The sequence below is a fragment of the Silene latifolia genome, chromosome X (genome assembly GCF_048544455.1).
Source record: "Silene latifolia isolate original U9 population chromosome X, ASM4854445v1, whole genome shotgun sequence".
NCBI classification, from domain to species: domain Eukaryota; kingdom Viridiplantae; phylum Streptophyta; class Magnoliopsida; order Caryophyllales; family Caryophyllaceae; genus Silene; species Silene latifolia.
Window position 1 is genome coordinate 327,574,331 of NC_133537.1, and position 12,986 is coordinate 327,587,316.

Here is a 12,986-nt window from a genome sequence, read left to right on the forward strand (position 1 = left end):
CATATTATACATCAAATGTAGTACAACTGGTTGTGTAATTTGTGAGTTTTATAATAAAGTTTTTGAATTTTGTTTTAAAAATTATGAGTGTTACTACATAGCTTATAAGCTCGTTCACTTAAACATTAAGTTAAAAAAAATGTAACATAGTTCAAAAATTATACATATAAATTCAGTTAATTTTAAATTTTGAAGTCAAAAAATTAAAATATAACTTATAAATTTTAAAAACTCAGAAAAAATACATATATAAGCTCAAGCGAGTAGGTCTCTTGAGAGAGAGGCCTCTCAATACGTTTATTGAGAGACTATTTACAATTTAAAAAAAAAAAAGTGGAACTAAAAGTAATAAAATAGGTACAAATCATGATTAAAGATAAAATGGGGTACATTTATTATGTAAATAGGCACGAAATTACTATGTCACGATCAAGAACAAAAAAGGTCACGAAATACAAATAAAATGGTACGAAAGACTGGGGTCTCAATAACTTATTGAAAGACCGTTTTTCCAAAGTTTTAGTGTAAGCTCAATTACTAAAAAGGGGTCTAATATAATACATCAAATGCGTGTTCTTTCCGATAATTATACTCTCTTATAATATTTCCCACATATATTTTACTAGGCTAGGGTTCTGTTATGTTCCTTTCTAGGTTATTTTGTATTAGGTCTTAGAGAGTATTATATAAATTCTCCAAGTCTCTCTCTAGCAGTTATGCATATCATACAGTTTTGAATCTGTAATCTGAAAACTACTCAAAATCAATAAAACGCTTATCATACAACCAAGCCCAAGGACATTCCACTCTAAAACTAATTGACAATAGAGGGAGTAGCCCTTTGTCTTATAAAGTAGATTTTTCTTCTCTAATTCTACAATGTAGGACCTTACATGTGTAACTCATACATGTTGGAGCTTATTCTCAACAACCAAGATTAAGATATTAGATATTTAACAATATTATGTCTCCTAGTTTAAGGAAATGGATAGTAGCAAGTTTTTCTGATCTCTTGTTGTATATCGTTTTCATGAATATGTTCGGGGATGGATGAAGATAAGAAAAATAATCCGATTGAGGAGGTCTGTGAGCAACCGAGATGTAGGCGGGACTCGGGAGGATCTAACCTCCAAAGAGGCAACCCACAAGCTCGAAATATTTGGACCCAACAAATTATACGAGAAAAAAAAATTAAGATTGGGGATTGTGAAGGTGGATTATTGGAGTTAGGTCAATTAATAGGATTATTCTCTGTGTTTTTGTGTAGTTTAATGGTGGTTTAACGGTCATTATTTTTGAGGAGGTGCGGTGATAGTACGATGGTTTGTGCGGCGGAGGTGTGGTGGTGGAATTTTGGGCGGGAAATTAAGTAAAATGAAATGGAAGAGTGGAAGAAAGGGAGCGGTATATTTTGGACTAAGTTAGGTCTTGTGCAAGTGTGCAATTCACTTAAGAGTTAGGATATGTGCAAAGTTGTATGGGTATGTATAAATAGATAGTATTTCCTCTTCCTGGTTAATTATGTCCCGGTTAATTATTTTTAGAGACCTATCAATTATTTATTATTCTATTTTAGTAATGTTTTTGGTGGAATTCACACTCAATTTGATCTACAAATAATAGGACTGAGGGAGTATCTAGTTCGATTTTGTTCCATCAAAAAGTACTGATTCAAAAAAGTCGACCAGCCACCCACCCGGCCACCCATAACGTAACATTGCTTGATATATTGTGCTGATTCTTTCCCAATCACTCCCTCAGTATTAGTTTACTGTTGGTAAATTAAATCAACCACTGAACTTCTAAGCATCAGTCTTTACTGTAAACTCAATCCCCTCACCAAATTACACTTTGAATTTCTTCCAATTTTTCCAGATTTCCAATTATAATCTCTCTTCAAATATGCTTACTTTAAGTTACCCACCACAAATAAAACCCCAAATCTTAAAATTTATCCCTCTTATTAACATCAAGAGCTCAAGAAATGTCATAGTAAGTTATAAAGTTCTTACCTTTCTTCCAATTATTCACCAATTTTTATTCTAATTTTTTTTAATTAAATTCTGGGTTTAATTTGTTGTGTGAAATGATATTGTAGGTGTGTGGATTAAAAGGTCCAAGACCCAGATATCCAAGAGTTTGGAAAACCCAAAAGAGGATTGGGACTATCTCTAAAGCTAATAAGCTTGTTGATTCTGTAAGTTTATCTTGTTTCCCTTGTTTGTTTCATTGAATTATTATCGCGGGGAATTTCAAACAATGATAACTATTGACCATGACGGAGGAAGTAATAAGTACTAGTATAAAACTAAAAACATAGTGGATATAATATAATATACAGTATGTTGTAGACTTGTAGCCAAAGCTAAATTTATGGTCTGTGTTTCGATATTGAATTCCCCCGTCTCCTTCATTACAGTCAATTGTTCGCCTTTCTTTTGGAATCAGTTAGCTTGGTGTATAGGCAGATACGGTTTATTGATTTTGGCTGTGTTAAAATTTGCATTTCTGGATAGAACAGTCTGTTCTGCTTGGTTCGCTTTTGGATTATGGTGGACTAATACATATTCCCTATGTCCCGGTCAATTGTTGTCCTTTGGTTTTGTCACAAAGACCTTGTCCTTTTGTTTTGGCACAAAGACCAAGGAAAGAGGAGAGGGCCAATTACTAAATGATAAGTGGACCAAAGTGAGTGTGAATGATCAAATTGCTCATCAAGTTCATTCTTAAAATAGAAAGGCCAATAATTGACTCAGACACCCCAAAAGGGAATAGGACAACAAATGACCGGGACAGAGGGAGTAGCTTTGAGTGAACTGTGTGCATTACTTGTTTCTTCATGTTGAAATGAAGCTGGTTGATGCATTTCCTTATCGAGTTAAATGAGGTACGGAGTAAGGCTTAGTATACTTGAACAACCTGATGGTTTCCCTCCCCCAAACAGCAAAAGCTTCCACAATTTAGATTCTTACTTTTGTGTGCTTTGATATCCAAGATTCCATGTTGCCCGCCACCGCTGAGGTCTTGGCCTAGTGGCTGAGATTTATGAGCTTTGGACGATAGTTTGTGATTCTAATCCCTCCTCCTTGTAATTCTATTGGCCTTGCATTTCCGTTTACACCAAAAAAAAAAAATAGGTTAGGTCTTCAGTGGAAAATCTGACACGTAGATGATTCTGGTTTATGTGGTACACTTTAGTCGTAGATAGAGAGTAACAAATTGCATAATCTGAGCTTGATTATCACTATATGTTCTATACGGAGTATAATTTTCTAATGTAACGATGCAGATAAAGGAGCTGTCGAATGTTAAAGAAGAAGTGTACGGAGCTCTCGATGCATTTATTGCTTGGGAGTTAGAATTCCCTCTTATTACAGTGAAGAAAGCTTTGAAGACTTTGGAGAACGAGAAGGAATGGAAAAGAGTGATCCAGGTACTAGCCGTTCTGTAGAGCAGTGTGAGTGTTGAATTGACATAAAGAATAGTTTCGTCTGATTAAGTTAATTGCTCATGGGGTGTAGGTGACTAAATGGATGTTGAGCAAAGGTCAAGGGAGAACTATGGGAAGCTATTACACGTTACTGAATGCTTTGTCCGAGGAAGAGAGACTTGAGGAGGTTGAAGAGCTTTGGGCAAAGTTATTTTCGAAGAATCTGGAAAGCACTCCTCGCATGTTCTTTGAGAAAATGATTACCATTTACTATACCAGAGAGATGCACGACAAAATGTTCGATGTATGTGTAACTCTGCGTTATCTAAATTTAAATTTTTACTCTCTATTACAAATTTATTGTCCACGTTTGACTTTGGTGGTAACTGATGTCAACTTTGACCATTAGTTCTCTAATTATATGTTGAGACATCTAAATTTGTTCATGTTTGATTTTTCGAAAATAACTATTTTCCGGAGAATATAATATTATTATAAAGTTGCAACTAGTTTATATTGTGACTTAGTGAGAAAATATAGACTTGATATTTTGGTGCATGTCAGCTTTAACTTCTACGATTTGTATGCCGTCCCCCCTTCTTTTGTACCATTGACTAATTGAGTCGAAGTGCTTTTCGGGTAGACAAGGAGCGGGATCCTGGGTTTAGGCTTCACATAAAGAACACTGCAATGCAAGATGATATCACATGTCAGGCTACCATCTGGCCTATTACTAGTTGTAGTTATTTTACAACTTCAAGAAAAATATACATATATGTAGCTGTGAGTTGTTTATACGACGGAGATTGTGTTTCGTGTACATAGACTATAATCTTGAAGATATTTCAGTTTACAGACACCTCATATAGAATTTCATGGCAAAGGGATTGTATTTTCCACACAAGTGAAACCTAAGCTTGGTGCTGCTGCTGTTTTTTTTTTTTTTTTTTTTTTTTTCCTTTTCTGGGGCTCCCCGTCATACTTCTTCTTTGTAGGTTTTTGCTGATATGGAGGAACTTGGTACGAAACCAACAGTGTCAATCGTCTCAAAGGTTGGAGATGTCTTTCGAAAGCTGGGTATGATGGACAAATATGAGAAGCTACACCAAAAATATCCTCCACCCAAGTGGGAATACCGGTACATCCAAGGTAAGCGTGTGAAAATTCGTACCAAATTGCCAGGGGAATCCTCCAATGATAACAAGTATGATGGACTAAAGCTAGAGGCTAGTCATCCCGGTGAAGATCCGGATAGGCTGGATGAGGAATGTGATCAGTAATCAAAGCAGGTCCATGAAGATGGCAGAATGTATTGTACTTGACAACATGGGTCAGACGGAGAAGGAACCTATTGGGGCCATTAATGATTACATATGTATGCGGTAACTGGGATACGCTCTGCAAATTTACGATGCTCATGAAAGTGAAAAGAAATGTAGTCATTATGTAAATATAGGTCTAACAAGAAATTGACTTGGTAAAGCCAAATTATACTTGTAGAATCATTGATGATTATGCTTGTAGGTTCTTATAGTTTTCTCGGAAATCTTATCGCGGCCACCTGATAAATATTGTAAGGTTATCCTGACCATATTTTGAAAAAGTGTGGCGCAACCGATTTCATGACCAAAATTAGATTGTGAACTGATTTCATGACCAAAACAATATTTCATTCGCACGATTGATTATCACAAAGGCATAAGTTGCAACAACTCAGTGTCAACTGCTCTTCTCTTGCCCAAGGTTTCCTGTTTTTTTACACCCGAATAATACTAATCTGTGAAAAGCATCATGTAGCTCAGCAAGCTGTATATAGAAGGCAAAATGGTAAATCTATCAAAAATGTGTGTACATATGGTGGATCATCCAAAACTAAAACTAATACTTGAACGTAGTTTATTAAAGTAAACAAATTCCTGACGATGTGATCCGTGTACATCACTCCTAATCTGAATCAGAGCCGTCAGAACTTGAGTGTTCATCCTTCTTAACATCACCATTGGCAGTGAGCTTCCTCTTTGGGTCATGCCCATCTTCTTCGTCCTCGCTGTACTCACTCTCATAATCATCATAATCTTCTTCCTCGATCTCTTCCTCTTCCTCGGCTCCGTCCTCAATCGCAGGCCCCTCTTCTGCAATGGCACCGCCCCTAGTTCCGGCCCTTGTTCTTTTTAGAATCTTAACCTTCAAAGCTGTTTTTATATCGCACCCAATCCAAGAATCACACAAACAATAACACGTCATACCATAATTCCCCTCTGGTGGGGCCTGGAACTTTCCCATCACCAGGCGGGATCCGGACTTAACTTTCTCAACCGCTTCTCTAACTGCTAAACTGGTTTCTTTCGGACTGGCCCCTGAAACTTCCATCATTTCCTCAATTGCCTTTGAGGCAGTAGTCAAAGCTGTGGCTTCATCAATGAAGCTAATCTTCTGGGAGAACCAAACATCATTAGAGTTTGAGTCTGCAAGTAAAAACCAGATATTTTCGTCTTTGTGGTTTGGATAGTAAGGAGCATGGGGAAGAGCTCCGATTAAGCCATTCGGGCGGGCAAGTTTGACCCAAGCCTGCAGGGTGACAATGTCTCCCTCCTGGATACCCTCTTCACCTTCAGTTTCACACTTGACCTCCATAGATAATGATGGCATCATCTCAAGTACCTTTTCGACATCATCTACTTCAAATGCAGAAAAACCTGCAACTTGAGACAGCAGTTCTGCACGCTCTTCTGGTTTCATATCTCGGAGCTCCTCAAAAGACCGCACCTTCTGCAAATACAAGAACTCGGGTCACGTTGAGATGTAGAAGGAAAATTACATTGTGCTTTTTTTGAAGTCTATGGACGTTGACATAGTATTATCAATATTTCTACAATCGAATACCCAAAGTTATCACGGATTTTGGTTAAGAAATAAATACCACACATAATCGTTACAGAGATTGATAGTAGTACCACTACCAACAAAGTGCACTTATCTTCTTGAGAGCTCATGTATCGAGAACTCAAGAGTTAAGCGTACTTGTTGGTCACTTCCTGGAATTTTCAAAGTGAGTGCACAAGGCCAACATGCGCTGAAAGTACATGCGTTAGCCTGTGGGTCTATACACAACCCGACAGCTACCACGTATATCTACTTCCATACTGTAAGACAAGTGTTGCAAGATAGCTCCTAGTTTTCTAAATAGCTAATGCAATGCCACATCGTTGCTTATAAGCAGCTAAGCCTCAGGATAAGTCGACCACATTAATAACTAACAGGGAAATCTTAAATGATGTCCAGTATGCCAACAAACCTTGCGAGCAATCTTTTTGATAACAGCCTCACTAAAATGCGGGAGCTGCAAAAATGGTGCAATGCCATCTGTTGAACCACCACCAGGTTTCTTAGCGCTGAGAGGAACAGCCTGCATGCAAAATTAAACAAGTATAATTTATGCACCATATAGAACATAAAACAAAAGAGTTAACAACAGACAACCCATTGTCCCATTATAACACCGACAAAGATTGCAGCCATAACATAGCAAAGAAGTCTTATCTGCAGAAAGTATACCATTAAACATCCTAAAAATAAGAGCTTCAGGCTCTATACAGACCAACCTGGGTAGAAGTTACAATGGTATTTAGGCTTAGTCTTATGTCTTACCATCCAACCATATTTATGATTACGCAAACAATATTCTCTTTTTAAGCCAGGGGTAACTTGTGATGGTCACTTTTAGTTTAAAAGTGAGGTGATATAACCAGTATAGGTCTACAATTTTCTTGAATCATTGTCAAATGAATCATCAATACATAGAAAGGGTTCCCTCAAAAAAAAATAGATAGAAAGGGTGGGACCCTAAACCAAATAACTAAAAAATTCCCGTAATTAACATGCACTTCCTTTTTATACACAAGAATACAACACCATGGACTTCTCTTCATAGTAAAGAAAAAGTCATTCCGATGCAATGCTCGGCACAATTTTCATTACGAGTCATCCGTAAACAATCGCCTTGTGTTGTTGACACAAAGGTAGGGCTGCACACATCCAATCACCCATACCCCGCCATCTGCAGAAGCCCATTAGGCATGTATTCCATTGTATGAATACAGCAACATATTGTCCACCATGTTTTATTGGTCCATTTTATTTACTTTTTTGGGGAGTTGGGGACTGATCAGGTTAACTTTTTCACTCAAAAACTTAACATCATCTTTGGATGATAACTTTTACAGCAAAATATTTTGGTTGCCTTCAAGGCTTCAACTACTCCCTTCTTTCCGCTTTCTTCTTTCCACTTTTAATGTTCCGCTTTGTTCTTTGCATTTCTTCTCTTTTCTGAAATTTGTCAGTAAAATTACAAAAAAAGCCATTTGCCAACCAAACTTACTCTTATAAATAACTTTAGCATCATACTCATGTGATGACTGATCCACCCTATGTTACTCCAACACTTCACTTAGCTGCCTTGTCGCGTGTTCGACATGTATCGTGTCCGACATGACACAACAATTTGACACTTCACTTTAAACCACAAAATAGAAAATTTCGCACAAGATAGCCGTATCCGACCCAGGTCAGACACAGAGAGTCAGAATAACACATACTCTACCTTCCAATCAATAACTGAGGGCGGGCTTATGAAAAGGAGACAAACCATAAACAGGCTTTATTTTTCTAGAATTTCAGTTTAAGCACCCGGCATTCAGCAAGTACGAAACTTTCTCAACAAGCATATCTTTCCATGCAGAATAAGAACACCGTATACAACATGGTTTAGAAGCTGATTGCTTAAAACTAAGCAGCTCAATTTTAATACCTGAATGATGCATTGCGAAAGCTCAACAACCCCAATTGCAGGTCTAAGCCATCCATGGCCTTGAGCAGTGCGCGGTATAAGAGCCATCTGCATCACAGTATCATAAACTATTAGGATAATATTTCGATTTAGATATGTGTCAAATCAACAATAGAGAAACATGAAGTACAAAAAACAAAAAAGGGACACTCATCAACCCATTCAATGAATGAAAAATACAGACCAAGAAACCTTATTTTGCTGATATCACAAGTGTCAATTACAGGGTTGAATGCAACTTGAAAGTTAAAATTGATTGGTAAATTTTAGATCACCTTCATTAACTCTTCAAGCAAACGAGGTGCAAGTTCCAGGACGCGTTTTAGATCACCATTAAGTGTAGGAGGTAGCCCGGCTGTTTCCCGAGTTAAATGTGCTTGAATCAGCAATTGCGTCTACATTAAGAAGAGATTGGATAAAATCTAGTTAGCCTATTTGGTGCAACGGCCTAGAAAAGGACAAAAAAAAAGATGCCTATAAATACCTTCACTAGAGGTGGATGTTGCTTTAAAAACTTGGCCTGCTCTTGTTTGATATTTTTGGTGTCCAGATTTAGTTCACTCCTGACTAACAAAAGTAGCTTGTGAAGTGGTTCATCATCAACCCTACGGACCGGGATTTCCATGTATTCAGCAGCCTTGATAAATACATCCAACACTTTGCTGAAAACCAAATATAATTTAATGTAAACAAGTGTGTTACATGTGAAATAAAACAAAGTGTTATACCATTACACACAAGATGAAGTCATAACAACATCCACAGAGTTTACAGGTTACGAAGCTTGAGATGCACCTACAGTCAGATTCCCTCACAACCTCAATATAAAATGCCTAGACTTCTCAAGGCTAGGTAAGCTACCAAAATCAAGTATAAACATACATGGGAATACTATTTAGACTTAAGCCAAACTATCGTTGATATGGAAAAGTTTATCATAATCCAGATAGGAATCTCGCCAGCTTGATGTGGAAAAAGCACAACATATGTAAGGCCATAAGCATAAAATTACCTTGGTGCCAATGATGGTTTCATCAAGTGGTAATAGGTTAAAAGTGTGTGATGCATGACATAGTTCCCTGTATACTTTGCGGACCTTGAGAGATAGATAACAGCTATCACCAATGGCAATAATATACAGACTCCAACAATCGAAAGCAACATTATCCCACCAGAAGCCCCATCGATATTCAATAGGAACTGCGGAAGAGCTATTCCCATTTGAAATCCCTGCATGTATTCAAGATATCAACAGATTAAGGGCTTCAAGACATACTCATTGAAGAAGACAAAATTCACATAAAACGGCTGTAAAAGAAATGAATACCTGTCTCCCATCAGGATGACCATATTTCTCATAATTCTCACGGGAAACAGGATCCGTCAAGGCCTGATAAGCCTTCGCAATATACTCCACAAAATATTGGTTGGCCGCTGCGCAGCAAAAAAAAATATTACAGTTGGTATGTATACGCAAGGGTAGACTATCAATAAACAACATTAGCCATTGCCTCAAGCCTCAAAGGCTCATGAAAATGGCAGGGTAAGGAGGCCGGAGGTCGGATCTGCATAGTGACCTCCTTGTGCTAACAACACACTAAGGCTGTTTCCAAATGACTCATAATGAAAACCGTGCCAAGAATTGCACCGACTGACTGCTACTTCACAATATAAAGAAATGTAGCCAGTTTGAGTAATTCTGCTTTATTCCATCATAGTCCAAAACTAAAGAACTGTAATTCTATGTGGAAGTGAAAACTAATCAGTGATGAAAAATAAACAGCTTCTACCTGGATCTGGATTTTTATCAGGATGGTATTGGACAGAAAGTCTTCTATATGACTTCTTTATTTCTGAATCAGAAGCTCCAGGTTGCAGACCCAGAATACTAAATGGCTCAAAAACTTGAAGCTGAATATTTAAGAAGTGGAAGTTGTATTAGAAGGGGGAATATTTGGTCAACATCATAGAGGAAAAGAAAATATTCACGGTAGCTGAGAATATACTTTTCAGTAACAACACATCCATTGATTACACTTAAAATATAGGCGTACCTCGCTGCTCATATTTTTGATGTAATATGCCAGAAAGCCCATGATTACCCAAAGCAACACGAGCGTCAAATTACTATAAGTGGAGAAGTTTGAGATCTGTAAATCACAATTGAAAATTAAACACACGAGATACAAGAATGAAGTATTTTTGCTCAGTCCCTAACTCCCTTGGCCTACATCGTTTGGTTTTGATACAAATTATCACTTGTCAGGAAAATTAAAGAACAAATTTGACTACATACCCGTTTGAATAATGATTTGTGGTATTTTCCAGATCGGGAACATACAACACACTGACAATGTAAGCTTTTCGACTTCTTCTTGGCAGCACGGCATAGTTTTACTATGGTGTAAGGCACTAACGGCAATGCCATCATAGTCAAAATGAATATAGGAAACAACGAACTATTCTCTTCGGAAGCTGCCATGATGTTCTGATATGTTGGGGCTTATCTGAAGTGTTTGTAGGCCTTATACCTGTAAAAACATTGAGGACAATGTATCTGTTAGACCCATATAGTATCTGGCTACCTGCATGCCAGTAAAAACAATGGAAGTGTGCAATGATTCATGAGCCTATAGCACCCAAAAACAATGCACATTGAACAAGAAAAATTACTACTTATGATATTGTAAAATACATTGCAGGATGAGTGTGTAACAAAAAAACGTAAAATGAAAGGTATAGTACTAGCCTAGTAGGGTTAGTTAAGCGCTCACTTGATGTACACAATTCAAGCTATGAAACATTGAACAAGCATTACTACAACTTTCACTACTCTCATCATGGACATAAAGCTTTTGCTCTATGCATGATCAACAAGTAAACAACTAACTAGTGCAATATTTGTGTTGTTGGCTAAAAAGGAGTCAAAATGGGGGAGCATAATGACACAGCGAGAAACAAATATGAAGACAAAAAATCTCAAATAATTTCTCATATTCTTACGTCAATAGAAAAAACTTGTTTTTAAACTACTTTCTACACCTCAAGGACTCCTTCGGCGAGCAATGGCTAATCTGTGGTGATCTGTAATGCGTAAAATGGACCAAAGCAATATGCCATAACAGAACAGAATAAACAAAAGGATGCAGGATCAGGTGACTCTTAATCCACAATATACTAGTGAGATGCACGGATATCTACACTTACAAACCTTAACATAACCTCCACTTGTTCATGCCACTTAAATACATTGATACTTCCAAGATTCAAATGGAGCCAACGATACACAACTCTTTGACTTTAAGGCATGATTGAACAAAATAAAATGGTTCACTAAATTGTCTGCAATTATACATCCAGCACAATTTTCATTCTAGGTTGCCCAAAATTAGCTTCTATGTCCAACATAGGGATAGCGTTCCATACATCCACCCCTTAACCCGCCATAGTCGGGAACAGTGAAGGCATTAGGGTAAAAGAATAGTAACAGAGTATTTATTCACCCTCTCAATTGCTTCTTCGCCGAAGTATCACAATATACGATAATGAACTGAGTTCGCCAGTACCCTAACAATTAAATTCCTAACACAAGTAAACTTTCCGACAAAGGGTCAACACCATGCACAAATAAAACATAAACATTTGGTCAAATTCAACCCATACCACCTCCAGTCCACCACCAACAATAACAACAATGATTTGGGGTCGGCTAACACAAATCATCATACAAACGGAATCAATATTTAAACACCATCTTTTAACTCACATCTATTCTCACAGTCAAACATAAGAAATCAAGAAAATTAACCCATCTAAGACAACAACCTAAAAACCCATTTGATCACCTCAAACCGATACAAAAATGTCGTCTTTTGAGCCAGGATCTTGATCTGAGTTCCAATAAAGATGTAAATTTTACTCAATTAACAAACCCAGAAATAAAATTCTGAATTTAATCTTCAGTTTCAGAAAAATGTAACAGTGGGTAATAAAGAAACATTAAATCGAAATCGATATAACTGAGCTACAAATTAATGAATTTAACTGAATTAGTGAAGGGAAGAGAAAGATAACCTTGCAGTGAAGAAGAAGAAGAAGAAGAAGGGTTGATCTCAGTTCTTCCTTGGTGATGCTTCGAGGAAGAGTAAGGATGGGATTATTAAGTTGGGGATATTTTCACGTTTTGCTTCTTCCACACCCCCGTTATGTTATGTCATAGTGCCCCATTTAAGTTTGTTATTTTAGGCGTTGTTTAAGACCGTCTTAAATCACGACCTCTAAAATTTCTCTTTTTACCTTTGCCTTAAGTCTGTTATGATTTGTGATTTGTGATTTTGTGAGTACCTTTTTAAATTAAGATGGATTTTAACTTTGATTTTCGGTATAGTCTAATAAAGCGTTCCTAGCGGTGTCAATCAAGCCGAGTCGTTATCAAGTTCGAGAAAGCTCAAAATTAGATAGGAGGTTATAACTTAAACTCGAGTCCAAACTCAAACCTTGATATCAAAGTTCAATATCAGCTTGTATAAATTGCATTGGAGTTTCGTGAGCATTTTTTTAAAGCATGATTAGGGGTGGACAACAAAAATAAACAATAGTTCGGGTTTTAGTAAATTCGAAATTGAGTTAGATTTTAAGCTATTAATCGGGATCGACTCCTAAGACTCCTAACTTGTCGAATATAAAAATAAAAATAAAATTAGAATTTCG

General features: G+C 37.0%; 2 protein-coding genes across 2 annotated transcripts; one reads left to right on the forward strand and one right to left on the reverse strand.

The window, feature by feature from the left end:
- Positions 1 to 1,698: 1,698 nt before the first annotated feature.
- LOC141618376 (pentatricopeptide repeat-containing protein At4g21190) lies at positions 1,699 to 4,976 on the forward strand. The gene is made up of 5 exons (XM_074435478.1): positions 1,699 to 1,992; positions 2,099 to 2,197; positions 3,290 to 3,433; positions 3,522 to 3,734; positions 4,426 to 4,976. The coding sequence occupies exons 1-5, from the start codon at positions 1,903 to 1,905 to the stop codon at positions 4,708 to 4,710; spliced, it is 831 nt and encodes a 276-aa protein (XP_074291579.1). The 5' UTR covers positions 1,699 to 1,902; the 3' UTR covers positions 4,711 to 4,976.
- Positions 4,977 to 5,226: 250 nt separating this feature from the next.
- On the reverse strand, positions 5,227 to 12,541 carry LOC141618375 (dnaJ protein ERDJ2A-like). Its single transcript, XM_074435477.1, has 11 exons — positions 12,351 to 12,541; positions 10,573 to 10,807; positions 10,331 to 10,426; positions 10,067 to 10,187; positions 9,604 to 9,710; positions 9,289 to 9,506; positions 8,761 to 8,938; positions 8,552 to 8,671; positions 8,238 to 8,324; positions 6,726 to 6,836; positions 5,227 to 6,199 (listed from the first exon to the last, which is right to left on the reverse strand). Exons 2-11 carry the CDS (start codon positions 10,756 to 10,758, stop codon positions 5,375 to 5,377), a joined length of 2,049 nt encoding a protein of 682 aa, XP_074291578.1. The 5' UTR covers positions 10,759 to 10,807; positions 12,351 to 12,541; the 3' UTR covers positions 5,227 to 5,374.
- Positions 12,542 to 12,986: the final 445 nt, after the last annotated feature.

Bases quoted from the DNA above. Each gene is read 5' to 3' on its own strand.
- LOC141618375 (XM_074435477.1), bottom strand. From the start codon at position 10,758: ATGGCAGCTTCCGAAGAGAATAGTTCGTTGTTTCCTATATTCATTTTG. The intron at 8,672-8,760 runs GTATTTATAGGC...TTCTTAATGTAG, and splicing joins AACATCCACCTCTAGTGAAG to ACGCAATTGCTGATTCAAGC. The intron at 8,325-8,551 runs GTGATCTAAAAT...ACTGTGATGCAG, and splicing joins TGCTTGAAGAGTTAATGAAG to ATGGCTCTTATACCGCGCAC.
- LOC141618376 (XM_074435478.1), top strand. From the start codon at position 1,903: ATGCTTACTTTAAGTTACCCACCACAAATAAAACCCCAAATCTTAAAA. The intron at 2,198-3,289 runs GTAAGTTTATCT...GTAACGATGCAG, and splicing joins CTAATAAGCTTGTTGATTCT to ATAAAGGAGCTGTCGAATGT. The intron at 3,434-3,521 runs GTACTAGCCGTT...CATGGGGTGTAG, and splicing joins AATGGAAAAGAGTGATCCAG to GTGACTAAATGGATGTTGAG.